The following is a 15,653-nucleotide window of genomic DNA, read 5'->3' as shown; positions in this document are numbered from 1 at the left end:
GTTAAGTAAAAAAAGCAAGGTGGAAAACGAGTTCAGTTTATTATTGCTTTTCTGAGTAAAGGAAGTATATAAGTATATATTTACTTACAGTTTTTGAAAGTTTTCCTGGAAGGAAAAGGAAATAACAAGATGGAGATGACAAGAATAAAAACTAGACTTTTCTAAATGTTTCTTTTTGTAAGGATTTTACTTTGGAACCATGTAACTCTTTTACTTAATTGTAAAAATAATTTCTAAAATCCCCCCCAAAAATGAAAAAAAATGGTACTAAGTTAGTGGAATCAGAGAACTGGTTTTTCTCCTCTACTTTCCCTTCCCCGCAGCCCTTTGCCATCAGAATTGTTGACCGTGAGCAACGAGAAATATAACGTTTGCAACAGTTTCTAAGGCAGAGGGGAAGCCTGTGTTTCCCATGATGGGTTAATGGGAGGTCCTTGGCCCACAGCCAAGATTTCTTTTATTTTCTGCTTATTTTACTAAGAATTACTTTTCCCCATCCAGCTTCCTCCTTCCTTTCTCGACCCAGCACCATGAAAACCACAAGTGACAGAGGCAAATGGGCAGGTTCCTATCTGCCACTAGCTTGTTTCAAATTTGGACAGCTCAATCTTGGAAAATGAAAGGTCCAAGGACACAAACAGAAAATTTTCCAAGAGAAGTTTTCAGCCAGGGATAGAGAGCCCTTGACCGTAATAACCAGAACTAGGTAACTTCAGATAGAGCAGAAAAGCTGCTGAAACTGCAGAGAGGGCCAATAGAGAGGACAAGAGTGCAGTGCAGGTCAGGACCAAAGCAAGTGAACCCAGAGAAGATCAATCAGTAGGAAAACAAGGACTGAGTCTACTTGCCTCCATGGGGGAAATGGAATCGGTTTCAGATTGGAAAGGTTGAGTGGTTACAATGAGAGGCCTTCCTGTATAACACGTCTGTGCGTGTATGTCTATGCTGTCTGGTCCTGACACATCAGGTTTTCTGGAAGTTGGTGGGCAAGGTGGTTATTTGATATCTCTACCTGTGAACAGAAAGAGGCAGAAACAGAATTGGGGGGGCATATAGGTGGCTCAGTGGTTGAGCATCTACCTTCAGCTCAAGTCTGGATCCCATGGTACTGGGATTGAGTCCCGCATCGGGCTCCCTGCAGGGAACTTGCCTCTCCCTCTGCCTAGGTGTTTGCCTCTCTCTCTGGGTCTCTCATGAATAAATAAATAAAATCTTAAAAAAATAAATAAATAAAAGAAATGGGATTGGGCAGAGGGAGAGGTTGAACTGTGATGGGCTCAATAAAACCTTGGCCCATCAGGCAAAATACTTGTCCTGTGGCAGACAGAAATGATGGGCCACTATACTCCCACCTCACCTAGTCACCTGACACAGGCTGCCCCCGAAAGGGCCCGACCCCCTCAACAGAAGTGCTCTGCTAACGCAGACCCTGGAGGCTGTGTGCTGACTGCATCTCCTGCAGCAAGGGGGCAGGCCCTCCCTGGAAGGGGAACCGCTGGTGCATCTCTCTGCCTACCACGCTACCAAACCTGTCCACAGTCAATAAAGACCGGTTTTATTTTAATTTGTTCAACAAACAAAAGGTATTGCCTTTTCATCTATTTAGTGTTGAACTTGAAATTACCGTGACAATTTCTATTTCATGGATTATCAGTGCCATATTTCTCAGCAGGCTGAAATGAGCTGTTCATTCATGTATCCACCTCACAAAAATTTATTAAATATCTCTTGCATGGAAGTCTCTGGAAATCGAAAAGATGATTAAAGATGCTTTTCCCATGAACTCTTGAGAGTTAGATTCTAGTGGGGTGGCAAACAATTAAATTAGCCAACTAAAACAAATGGTAAGAGTTTAAAAGATAGGTATAAGCAATATGCTGTAGAAGTTTAAGGGTCATGGAAGAGAAAATAGTCATGTCTGCAGGCATCTTCCTGGAAGCAGAGATGTGGGCTCTGGCCCTCAGATGACAAGAAATATTTGCCTAGGAACATTATAGGAAGAATGAATTGTATGCGTAAAAGCTGAGAAGAATAAAAGGGCATTACGTATTATGCAAACCATAAATAAATTGACATGACCAAGGCATATATTAGGTATTGGAATTGGGGCTGGGAAGATACATAGATACGGATACAGATGCAATTATTCACTCCTTAATCTAATTTTGTAATGTATTTTATCTAGCCAGTATTTCTCAAATGCATTTAATAATGATTTGTGGGCTTTGCCTGTTGATTTTTGTTTGTTTGTTTTGTTTACAATAACATGCCTCTGCAGAACATTCTTTGGGAAATATCAGAAGAAGTCTTGAGGCTCCCAGGTCATCTGTGACATAAGTCTGCTCTACATCTAGTACTTGAATGGGTCTGTTTTGACTTAATACTGACAGATTTGAAAAAGATATTTTTAGATGCAGTCCCTGGGAATAGTACAGCTGTATCCATCTGTTCTGGGAGACTAGAATACAGAACTTTGTTAGAAGGAATATTGTTACATCCCTGTCGTAAAGAGTCCTTAGCAACCACAAAGTCTGGGTCACACACAGGGAGAACAGAGACTCTAGTCCTTCTGGGACAAACTGCTATGAGGAAGCTGAGGGAGAAAGCCCAGCGGCACAGTTAAGGCCTTAGCCATGGCATCTGTGTCCTTTCGAGAGCCAATCTCTACTACAGTAGGAAAACGGATGATTGTTACAGGTAAAGAGTTTTTTGCGTATACTTTCACAGGGAATTTTACACTTTATCCCTCACCTCTATGATGTTCACATACAATACTCACATAATGGATGGAAGAATGGGATCATCATCACATACGGTTATTTTATAGGATATTGCTACTCTTATGCACACAGTCCGGGCATCAACACCGTGCTGCCATAAACAGATCTGAGACAACCCCGCTTGCAGTATATCTCAGCTAACTTTCACCAATGAACATTTTTATTTTTATTTTTTTATTTTTTTTATTTTTTTAATTTTTATTTATTTATGATAGTCGCAGAGAGAGAGAGAGAGAGAGGCAGAGACACAGGCAGAGGGAGAAGCAGGCTCCATGCACCGGGAGCCTGACGTGGGATTCGATCCCGGGTCTCCAGGATCGCGCCCTGGGCCGAAGGCAGGCGCCAAATCGCTGCGCCACCCAGGGATCCCCAATGAACATTTTTATATCATAAAGTTTATGTTTGTATAAGGGGAACTGCTTTGATGCTAAAGTATACTTTTGATCAAATTTGAATTATTACCAGTTTAGTCTTCCTGTATTTTTATAAACCTGATGTATTCGGTTAATAAAAATTTGATCAAGATGTATATTAAGCCTCATACAATTGTCTGCTTGCATTTTGTTCCTTCCACCTGCTTTAAATTATCTGAATGGTATGTGTGTGGAATTATCATAACATGTCATTAAACAATATGACTAATTGTGATAAGTCTACAAGAAATAAAGTAAATTTCATTTTGTTTCTTTTATAATTTTGAATCATGAACATATCTTATAAGCTTATGCTCTTGTATATCTATAAATTCCCACTTCGATCATGAGAAACCTGGCTCCAACTATTTGCCATCCCCTTACTTGTTCAGTTCCAATATACCTGTATACAGCTATCGGAATTGTTAACCTGGGGCGCCTGGGTGGCTCAGTCAGTGAAGCACCCGCCTTCAGCTCAGGTCATGATCCGGGGGTCCTGGTATCAAACACTGCATCTGGCTCCCCACTCAGCAGGAAGCCTGCTTCTCCCTCTCCCTCTGCCTGTCACTACTCCTGCTTGTGCTCCTGTGTCAAATGGATGAATAAAACTTTTTAAAAAATTATTAAGCTGTGTTCCATCGGAACACACTTATCAACTAGAGGATGGTGCTTCCTTGCATTCCCTTTTGCCTTTAGACATACAGACTCTACTCATTTCCAAAGTTACTTGGGTCAGCATCTTTCCCTCCCACCCCCTTCAGCTAGATTTTTTTTTATTTCATTTATTTATTCATGAGAGACACACAGAGAGAGGCAGAGACACAGGCAGAGGGAGAAGCAGGCTCCCCGAGGAAGCCTGATGCGGGACTCGATCCCAGGACTCTGGGATCACAACCTGAGCCAAAGGCAGATGCTCAACCACCGACCCACTCAGGTGCCCCTCAGTTGGACTCTTTTGTTGCAGTCTGAATTCCTTCCTGGAATCCCCCAACTTCCTAAATGATTTTTTCAAAAGTTTGTCTACATCAAAGTTTGCTCTTGGGCTGTAAAGTCCATTGACCAGTTCATAAGGCCATGAATTCACCATCAGCGTATTGTACACACTAGTTCCCCACTCTAAAAATCCCTTGAACTTCACTTAATCATTTCTTCCTTTTCTCTCCCTGAGCTCCTAGCAACCACTGATCTTTTCACTGTTTCTATAATTTTGCCTTTTCCTGAACGTCATGGAGCTGGAATCATACAGGATACAGCCTTCTCAGATTGGCTTCTTCCACTTGCCAATATGCATTAAGTTTCCTTCAGGTCTTTTCATTACTTGATAGCTCATGTCTTTTTAGAAATAAATATTCCCTTGTCTGGATGTTCCACCATTTATCTATTCACCCATTGAAGGACATCTTGGTTGCCTGGGGTTTTTGCCACTCTGAAAAAAGCCTCTATAGACATTTGGGTGCTGGCCCTTGTGCGGATATGTTTTCAAATTAATTTGGTAAACACCTAGGAATATGATTGCTGGATCATATGACAAGACTATATTTAGCTTTGTAAGAAACTGCCAAACTGTCTTCCAAAGCAGCTGCACCATTTTGCATCCCCGTCAGCAAGGGGTAGCACGCCTATTGCTTTGGCATCCTTGTCAGTATTTGTTTTTGTCTGTTTTTCGGGGGTGGTTTTGTTTTGTTTTGTTGTCTTTTACTTTTAGCCATTCTAATAGGTATGTAGTTATGTCTCACTGCTGTTTGAGTTCACAGTTCCTTAATGACTAATGTTCACGTACTTATTTGCCATCTGTATATCTTCCTTGTTGAGATGTCTGTTCATAATGTTTGCCTATTTTATAATTGTTTTTTTTTTGTTTTCTTATTGTTGATCTTTAAAGTTCTGTATTTTTAGACACAAGTCCTTTATAAGATAAGTGTTTTGTAGATGTTTTTTTTCCTCCATCTGTGACTTGTCTTTTTGTTTTCTTAGCATTGTCTTTTATACAGAGGAACTTTTTACTTTTAATAAAGGAAAACCAATCATCTTTTTCTTTCATGGATTATGCTTTTGATGTATCTAAAAACTCATCACCAAACCCAAGATCACCTAGATTTTTCTCCTAGGTCTTTTCCTGAAAGTTTTATAGTTACGTATTTTTTGTTAGGTCAATGAACCCTTTTGAAGCGATATTGTGTTTCTTAAACTTTTCACTTCTGTCAGCCAATAAATTTCCTCTTTTCCTTAATCCACTTTAGGTTAGGTTTTTCTGTCACTCGCAACTGTGTTTCTTCATTGACAACTTAAAGTTTCTTCTCATTTGTGTCAGTGTATACTTAGTTTCATGTATTTACACAATTCCAAGTTGTCATCTTTGATAGATTTCAGTATATTGATATAGAGTAACTTCATATTCTCCTGTATTTTGTATTTAATTTCCAAATTTTTACTCTTATAATAAAGCTACATGGATACTTTTGCATAAATTCTTTCTCTCCCTATTGTTTTCTTGTGGTATATTTACAAAGAGTGGAATCGGTAGGTTGAAGATAAAGACTCTACTCTTCTATATTTTTTAAAAGATTTATTTATTTTAGAGAGAGAACGGGTGCATACATGTAGGGGGGAGGTGCAGAGGGTGGGAATTTCAAGCAGAGTCCCAGCTGAGCATGGAGCCTGATGTAGGGACCCTGAGATCATGACTTGAGCCAAAACCGAGAGTCAGATGCTTAACCAACTGAGCCACCCAGGCACCCTAAAGGCTCCATTATTCTATGAGCTGATTCAGTGTGCATTTACTTAGTGTACTTTGACCACTTATCTAATTTGGCCACTCATCAATTTTTATTCTTCTATCAAATTTTAATATTTTTCTTTTAAAAAATAATTTTTGAAACTAAATTTTTATCATAATGCTTTAAAATTCAATTTAACAAATATAAATTGAATCCCTACTGAATACTAAAAACTGGACCAGGAGCAGTGTCTGGCTGATTTAGTCAGAAGGAGCATGAGAGGGGTGCCTGGGTGCCTCAGTTGGTTAAACATCCAACTTGGTTTCAGCTCTGGTCATTATCTCAGGGTCATGAGATCGAGACTCATGTCAGGTACCTCACTCAGCAGGAGTGTGTTTGAGATTCTTTCTCTGCTTTCCCTCTGCCCCTCCCTCTGCTTGCTTTCTCTCTCAAATAAATAAGTAAATAAATCTTTAAAAGGAAAAAAAGAAAGGGCATGGAACTGTTGAACTTCAAGTTGGGTCTGTTAGGTGCAGAGATTACTAAAAAATAAATAAGTAAATAAAAATAAAAATTTGGGCAGGAGCTTTAGAGGATACAAAAATAAACATGAACATGAACAAGATGCTCTTTTTCTCCTAGAAGCTTATAATCTGTTGCTCTGGTTAGAACATTATAGATTATCTTGTTGTCTTATTTGTTTATCTAAATATCCATCACAGCACAGTGTGGTATTGAAAGGGAACACAAATCTAATTCCAAAGGCCTTAAGAAATCACGTAAAAGCAAGTAGAAAGGAGGAAAATTATATCACATTGCACTCCACAAAACGAAAGCACACACTTTGTTTTGTTTTTCCTGTTCATTTCTTTTCTTTTTGAATGCTAGAAATAGAGCATAAATTATCATCTACATTATAGGCGGATTTTAGAATGTATTCAGTTTGCAATGAATATGTTTGCAATTTGCAGTTTTCTTTTTGAAAAAATTGTCAGTGAGTACAACCTTTAAAACTTTAATAGGAGGTTGATGTGTAACTGTTAAAAACAAATGAGGCCCCAAATGGAGTCACTCATGGAAAAGTCTTACCTCACCAAACTGAGACTTGGTTCAAACAACATAAGGTCTCTCAGAAGTGGATCTTCAACTGGCCCATCAAGAGCCATCTGATCATCTGATAGGTGCCTGCAATCCCCTAAAGGAAAGTAAACCTGCAATAACCAAACTTTGCCTAGTATAAGTTCCACATTCTTGCTTCCTTCTGCCTATAAAAGTCTTCCATTTTCTACAGCTCCTCGGAGCTCCTTTCTATCTGCTAGACTGGATGCTTCCCAGTTCATGAATCATTGGGTATAGCAAATAAGGTCTTTAAAATTTACTCAGTTGAATTTTGTTTTTTAACAACATATACTTTATAAAGTTCATTAAGCTTGATCACACTTTACAAACTGAACGCTGTGTCTATGTATTTACTTTTTAGATCAAGATAGTGTACATTTTCATCACCCTAAAAAGTTCCTTAATGCTCTTTTCCAGTCAATCCTCCCAAAGTCAAACACTGTTCTGCTTTCTATAATCCATATGTTTTTGATAACTGTGGGTTTAATCTGATAGGGCAAATTAATCATCTATACTTTTAAAACATTTTATTTGCTGGCTTATTCTACCACAAAGGATTTACTAGCAATTTGTTAAGTTCTATTGCATAGTGAGGAGATTTTATAGATGTTATTTTTGCATTACAGGGATCTGACTATGAAAACTAATATCATAAACAAAACTATGAAGAAAGTTAAAAAATATTTTAGAGCATGGTCATGTACTTTTAAAACATTTGTTTAAAAAAATAAAACAACCCAGCTTACCCAGTTTTAGGTCCTATAATGTTTTAAAATTTATAAATAGCATTCATTTAAAAATACAATCTTTTAAATTGAAGATGACACAAACAAATGGAAACATAATCCATGCTTGTGGACTGGAAGAACAAATACTGTTAAAATTTCAATACTCGAAGCTACAGATTTAATGCAATCTCTATCAAAATACCAACAGCATTTTTCACGGAACTAGAATAAATAATTCTAAAATGCATACAAAAGCACAAAAGACCCTGAAGAGCTAAAAGCCATCTTGAAAACGAAGAACAAAACTGGAGGTACCACAATCCTGTATCTCAACATGTATTAAAAAGCTGTAGTAATCAAAACAGTATGGTAATGGCACAAAAATAGACACATCAATCAGTGGAACAGAATAGAGGGCCCCAGAAAGAACCCCGTGATTATATGGTCAAATCATTTTTGACAAAGGAGGCAAGAATGTGCAGTGGGAAAGGGAGAGTCTCTTCACCAAATGGTTTTGGGAAAACTGGACAGCTATATGCAAAATAATGAAATTGGATCACTCTTTTATAGGGCACACAAAATGGATTAAGGACCAGAAACCATAAAAATCCTAGAAGAGAGCACAGGCAGTAATTTCTCTGACATCAGCTAAAGCAACATTTTTCTAGTTATGTCTCCTGAGGCAAGAGAAACAAAAGCAAAAATAAACTAAACTATTGAAACTACATTAAAATAAAAAACTTCTGCACAGCAAAGGAAATAATCAACAAAACTAAAAGACAACCCACTGAATAGGAGGAGATATTTGCAAATGACATATCCAAAAAAGGGTTAGTGTCCAAAATATATAAAGAATGTATACAGCTCAACACCAAAAAATATAATAACCCAATTAAAAGTGGGCAGAAGACATGAACAGACATTTCTCCACAGAATATATACGATCAATGGCCAACAGACACATGAAAAGATACTCAACATCACTGTTCATCAGGGAAATGCAAATCAAAACTACAATAAGATATCACTTCACACCTTTCAAAGCAACTATAATAAAAAACACAAGAAAAAACAACTGTTGATGAGGATGTGGAGAAAAAGGAACCCTTGCATGCTGTTGGTAGGAATGCAAACTGATGCAGCCACTGTGGAAAACAGTATGGGGATTTCTCAAAAAATTATAAATGGAGCTACCCTATGATCCAGTAATCATGCTACAGTTTACCCAAGGAATACAAAAAATTAATTCGAAATGATATATGCACCCCTATGTTTATTGCAGCATTATTTACTACAGCCACATCATGGAAGCAGCCCAGTGTCCATCGATAAATGAATGAATAAAGAAGATGTGGAGTGTGTGTGTGTGTGTGTGTGTGTGTAATAGGATATCATTCAGCCATAAGAAAGAATGAAATCTTCTCATTTGTAGCATCATGGATGGATTTAGAGAGTATATAATGCTAAGCAAAATAAATCAGAGAAAGACAAATACCGTATGATTTCACTCAGATGTGAAATTTAAGAAACAAACAAAGCAAAAAAGAGACAAACAAAAAAACAGACTCAACAATAGAGAACTGATGGTGACCAGAGGAAAGGTGGGAGGGAAATGGGTAAAATAGATGGAGATTAGAGTACACTTATCACAGTGAGCACTGAGCAATGTATAGTCACTATATTGTACACCTGAAACTAATATAACACTGTGTTAACTATACTGTAAAATTTTTTAAAAGAAAAGAAATACATTCTTTCATTCAGACTTTTTCATAAATTCCCACTTGGTTCAAATTAAAGAGATGGAATAATTAATATGGGATGTTACATTTAAAAGGCAGCATAAAGGATTATCTAACTTAACCTATCATTTTTCAGATGGAAATACTGAGGGTCAGAGAGCTAAGTGGCTTGCTGAAGGTTACACAGCCTTGATCAGAAGGATGGAAGCCTCCACTTGCCCCCTATTTATATGACACATTTATGTGCATTATATTCAGATTACTGACTGAATAAAAAATTAATGTATTTAGTCAGCCATCATATACCTACTAGAAAATCTGCTCACGTAAACCAGGAATATTATAGAATCTTACCATACAAAGGGCGATCACAGCATGGGATTTCTGCTACAAATATATTAGAACTGGAAATACTCTCAAGGAAATGGCCAAAACCCAATATGATGAATGAAACTATAAGTGGTAGGAGAAGTACATAAATGTGTATGTAATTTTGAAAAGCACTGCTCCATTAGCTTGGGTTTCAGACCCATTTATTCATCTCATTTTTTGCCCCGTGAAGCTGTCACACTAATAGTTATGTTTCAAATTCAATTACTTTAAAAATAGAAAATGACTTCACACTGAACTGCCAGTGGTTTCCTATTTGAAGAAAGAATAAAAGTGACCTACTGGAAATTCAGCTGGTGTCTCATCACATCATTCACGAAGCAAATATTTTACATTTTTGAAAACTAATTCATGACAAAATCTTATACATTTTAATGGCCCTGTCACTTTTGGTTGGCTAATCTGCGTTTTATTCTGTAGACATAGCATTTGATTTGCCTGAATCAAAATTTATCTACAAGGGACAGCAGTTCTAAATCAATCTTACCTAAACTCGTTGGTAATCTACATCACCACTGTGATTTGCAAGAAAAAAAAAAAGTTGCTGCTACACTTTGAAAAGCAGGATAAGCTTTGTGCCATACTCTGTTGTTTTTTGGGGGGGAGGGGATTATTTTTTGGTTTTTTTTTTTTTAGAACAATAAACACTTTTATTAAAAGAACTAAGGTGGGAAGGAGAAGCATTTATTTGCCTTTCTGGGCCTTCATTTAATTTTCCAAAGTTGATCCCTTGTAGGCTACATAACTATCACTTCTTGAAATCAGGGACAAATGCTTAGGAGGAAGCAAAAAAATTTTTTGTTGTTGTTGTTGGAACAGGGTTTAAAAAATATTTTTCTTTCTGTCAAAGCCTAGCTGATTGTTTACTGGAGGCGAGACACCAGGCTACCTCCTAGGAAACAAATAAACATGAAGCTCCTGCTTCAAGAAGCAAGGACTTAGGAAACTTAGGTGTCAGTCTTGGCTTTTCTCCTTAACCTATCTTTTTTTTTTTTTTTCTTTTCAAGATTTTATTTATTTAGGAGAGAGGGATGAGAGAGAGCATGTGAATGGGGACACAGGGCGAGGGAGAGGGACAAGCAGACTCTGTGCTGAGGTCGATGTGCGGCTCCATCCCAGAACCCTGAAATCACACCTAAACAGAAGCCAAGAGTCCCATGCTCAGCCACCTGAGCCACCCAGGCGTCCCTTAACCTTTCTAACTTCCGTCTTCTCATCTGTAATTTGGGGTCAATAGTACCTCTTTCATAAGGTTTGCCATGATGATTTCATGAGATGAAAGTGGCCTGCATATTATATGAATCCGATAACTTTTTAAACTCTTTTTTCTTAATAAACTATTAAGGAAAAGAAGTTTTTTTGTTGTTTTGTTTTTTTGCTTGAGCATATGATTAGCCAGAGGAGAGAGGTACTAGGGAGAGGACACAAAAATCATTCTCAAATCCCATTTTTTTCATAATAAGCCAGCCAACTACACTTTATTTCCCAAAGTCTAAAGCCATAAGCAGGTTATGGGTATGAAGAGAAATAATTCAACATTATCTAAGCCAGTGGTTTTTAAACTTTAATGTCTATATAAATCACACAGAGTCTTGTGAAAGTGCGGATTCTGATTCCAAAGTTCTGGGTTGGGCGTCCTATCCACCTCTCAGGTGAGGCCCATGCTGCTGGTCCAGGGACCATGCTTTGAGTAGCAGTGATCTAAACTTTTCTGGCTCTACCACTTGCTAACTGTTGTCCCCTAGACCACATATTTACCACTCTGTGCCTCAACTATACCAACTGTAAAAGGGCAATAATAATATCTATGTCATAAGGTTGCTGAGAGGTTAAAGTGAGTTAATGCACATCGAGTACTTAGAACATCGCCTCGCATGTGGTAAGCTCCATATATGTGTCACTACTGTCCACTGATACAGATCACTAGCAATATAAGAAAACTGCTTGCTCCTGGGCCCAGAAGATGAAGTTATTTGTGATGCAAATAATCAGAGCCTTCCCAAGACATATGAAAACCTGCTAAGTATTGGCCTTTTGGATTTTCTTATAAATCTGATCTAAATCATACTAAAGAAAACAAGTTCCATTAAAAATATGTTATGGTGGAATGGAAGATTTTGGAATACTACATACAAACCCTATTAATTTACGTAATCTTGGTTGGTGAAAACTATTCTATAGTCAAGGAGAGTAGAAAGATCTCCTTAGGGTGATCTGGGTGGGACGTTTTTCCTACAGGCATCCACCTTTGCCTGTTCAGCTGGAGTCCATCACCCCTTCCTTCCTCCCTCTCCTGCAAGAGGAGTAGCGCCTGCTGACATCCAGCGAGGAAGCACTTTCCCCTGGCACCTGCTGAGCACGATCCCAGCCCATTTCATTCACAGCAAGTGATAAAGGATAAAGTGCCTCACTGTCTTGCTAACCCCAGTTGCCGGCAATTATCTCAGAAAAGGTGGAACCTTTCAAAGCGCCAATTAAAAGGCCCCTCTGACCGCAGACATCATCTTTTAGGAAAACACACTCTGGGGGAAAGTCTGAGGCAGATGGAAGATTATGCATGCCTTTAAGAATAACAGTACTGAAAGAGACCTTAAATCATCTATTTGATCAAATCATTTATTCAGGGCAGCAGTCTCTAAAGTAAAGGAAATAACTTCCGGAAGCTACACAATTGCAGGAGGGCCAGAATAACAGAATTGCAGGACAGGATCTGCGGTCAGGGATGGATACTCAATTTCCTGGCGCTTGACTTGCTCACATCTCAACTAGACACAACTGAGTCCGTAAAATCTTGAGCAAGCGACTCTAAGGCAGCTTCAAAGACGACCTCTACCAAAATGGGCTTTCCTGTCGTCTGTTCATCAACAGGGAGCACAAGGGATCATTTGAGGGGAAGAAATGAGCAGCTTGATTGCTTCTGCTCTGCATGAAGTGTTGAGCTAGACAGGCGACACCAGGAGTCCCACTACTTGGTTTCCAAGCAGAACCCGAGCAGTACTGAGTTTCTCTGACAACACCTGGAACAGCCTCAGGAAATCTTCTGGTGGAGGAAAGGGGAGACCCAGCTTATTTCTAAGCCTCATTCTTGACACAGTCCAGCAAATTGCCCTGGGACCTAAGAGCACGGCTAGGAACCCCAAGAGGCCAGAATAAGTGCAGGACCTCCCGAGTGTACTCAACAATGCATGGAACTCACAAATCCGTAATTAGGGGAGGGAGGCGCCTACTAAGGGAAACACAGACACAGTGTGCCATGAAATGTGAGTCAAATCCAGTTTCTGGGTTCTTTGCCACTTTCTACTGCCAGCAAATACTAAGATCTTCCTGAAAGGGACTCTGAGCTAACCACAGCTCCAAATGTAGGACACTGATTCTCAAAATGTAATATGCTTAAGTACCACTTATGGAAACTTTTGAGAATGCAAAATATCCCAAAGTCTGAGTTTTTCTGGGGCCCTGCATGTTAAGCAAGCACACCAAGACTTCGTGACACAGGTGGTCCATGTGACTGGGAAACTCAGTAGACTCTAGGGTAGTAGAACTGGTGTGTTCTGCTCCTGGAAGCTCACATATGCTCCGATCCCATTACCCGATAATCGCTAACTCGACTTTAGTCAGAAGATCGGAGGTCTCGGCTCACAACCACTGATTTTTAAAAGTAATTTAAAAGCCCACAATTAAAAGAATTTTAAAAAGGGAACATTTGTATAATTTAAGTCAGTGTGCCTTATATCATTCTGCAAACGATTACATAAAAACAAAATTTGTTTTCCAACCCAATGAATTATGGCACTGATGACAGGATAATCAGGAATCTAAGTATTCAAAACTTATGCAAACAAAGCTATCTGAAGTTAGGAGAAGATTACTGAATAAATGCTGATAGCAATTGGGTTATATAAATTCTTTGTTCATTGCAAGGAAATAATACCTCCCACATCTCTTTATTTTAGGGATTTCCAGACTCTTTCAAACTTCAATCTACAAGCTAAACAGCTATCACCACCCTCTTTTCACAGAATGGAAACAGAACAAAGTAGATATGCTAGTCATGTGGGCTAAATAAAGAAGATTAAAACACACACACACACACACACACACACACACACACGCACACGATTCTACAGTCCTAGGAACTGATGTGGTAAATCTCATTCATTTCCTTTCCTGAGGATTGTGTAGCCAGTTTGGAACAGAGGACCCAGTGCTAACCTACAGTCCCCTCCTTTGTCACTGCCCCTCACGGGATGTGCCTACGCCCATGTGTACACACACACTGGCTCACACATGTACCCGTTGACATGTGGAAATGCCCTGCAGAATGTTGGCTCATCTCATCTGCAAGGATTAAACAAAAACAAAACCAAGAACCTATCAGTTCTAGGTCTCAGGAATATTTGTCTTTGCCTCAAACCAAGTGTCTTAGACTTCCTTGAAATGGGCCAAAAACAAACAAATAAATAAATGATTCCTCATCATTGACCTCGGCATATAATTACCCAAGAAGATAAAGATTGAAATGAGCTTGCAATAAATCCCCAGGACTATGATAATTCTATGTCTGCTTCTGAGGGAGTGAGGGAGGAGAGGTTCTAGGGAAATGCTGTCTATGTATAGACTATTCTGTGTAAGGAGTATAAAGTAGGGAGTTATTTGCATTAGTCTATATATTGGTTAAGAACCTCATTAATCATCGTTTAATAAGTAATTTCCTGCTTCTACTGACCCAGAACACTCTGAGGCACAAGCAGCAGCATGGAGAAGCCACTCGTTCACAGTCACCATGGGAAATTGAAAGCTTGTGTCTTCAAGAGTTTGGGTTTGAGGGTCACGGTCGTCTGGGGCCACAGCATCTTGATATGGCTTTCTCCAATTGGCAGCCACCATTTTCATGGCCTTGAAGAATGACTTTGGAAAATTGTGGTACTTATTCGCAACATCAGCCTTTATCTTAAATCGGACTGTCTCAAACATTATCTCCAAGTTTGGAGGGGAGTTTGTCCTGCCATTTTTGTGTGATGATGTAACAAACTGACAAAAACTGTACAGTAGACGTTTACTTCACCACTGTGAATCACCTAAACTAATGACAGAGTGCCTCAGTTTAAGATGTTTTCAAGTTGAAAGCATACATTTGGAGCTGAGATTGTGCCCAAAGGAAAATGATGTATTGTTACAAAAAAAGCCAGGACCATCTATTAAAGAAGAGAGTTCACAGAAAGTGGGGTAGCGTTGCCCCGTAGATCAATGGAAAGGAAATGACATCCCACTCTACCTGGCTCAGAGACGGAACATCCAAGGTCAGAGATACTTCAATTTCCCATCACCCACCTTTTCACGTCTCAACTAGTCACAGCAGAGTAGACGAACTTTTGAGCAAGTGACTCTAACATAAGGCAGCTTCGAAGATACCTTCTACCGTAATGGTTATTACTCCTGTAGTCTGTTCATCAAAAAGGATCACAGGCATTTGGATCTTCTACTTTCTCCTACCTTTACCAAATGCTAGACCTTTGACCTCAGGGTCTCCTCCCCACCTGTACCCCTAGTCTCTCCTTATTTTTCTCTCCTCTACAATTACAGAGACAAAGGAGAATGAGGAGCAAAAGAGCTGCGTGTAGATAATCACAAACCCTAGTTAGTCTCTGTTTACAGTTTTTTAAACAACGACCAAAGGATATTTAGGGAATCTTGATTAGAGCTTTGAAATTCAGCTCCAGTGCAGCGCTGATTTACTGTCTGCCTACCTCCAAGGAGCAAATCC

At 38.9% G+C, this 15,653-nt stretch overlaps 1 protein-coding gene across 4 annotated transcripts in view; it reads left to right on the top strand.

The window, feature by feature from the left end:
- The first annotated feature begins 2,509 nt into the window (after nt 1–2,509).
- The window catches only part of SPMIP2 (sperm microtubule inner protein 2), a 125,323-nt gene continuing 112,179 nt past the window's right edge, over nt 2,510–15,653 (top strand). For all 4 annotated transcript variants that reach the window (XR_012006211.1, XM_072773787.1, XM_072773786.1 and 1 more), the window contains exon 1: nt 2,510–2,697. Coding sequence is in view for 3 of the 4 variants with exons in the window: in XM_072773787.1 (XP_072629888.1) it covers nt 2,634–2,697 (64 nt within the window). In the remaining variant the exon portion in view is untranslated. The remainder of the gene's footprint in view (nt 2,698–15,653) is intronic.

Source organism: Canis lupus, chromosome 13 (assembly GCF_048164855.1).
Source record: "Canis lupus baileyi chromosome 13, mCanLup2.hap1, whole genome shotgun sequence".
Taxonomy (NCBI): domain Eukaryota; kingdom Metazoa; phylum Chordata; class Mammalia; order Carnivora; family Canidae; genus Canis; species Canis lupus.
The sequence above is the reverse complement of the archived record's forward strand: the minus strand, read 5'-3'. Positions and strand labels throughout refer to the sequence as shown.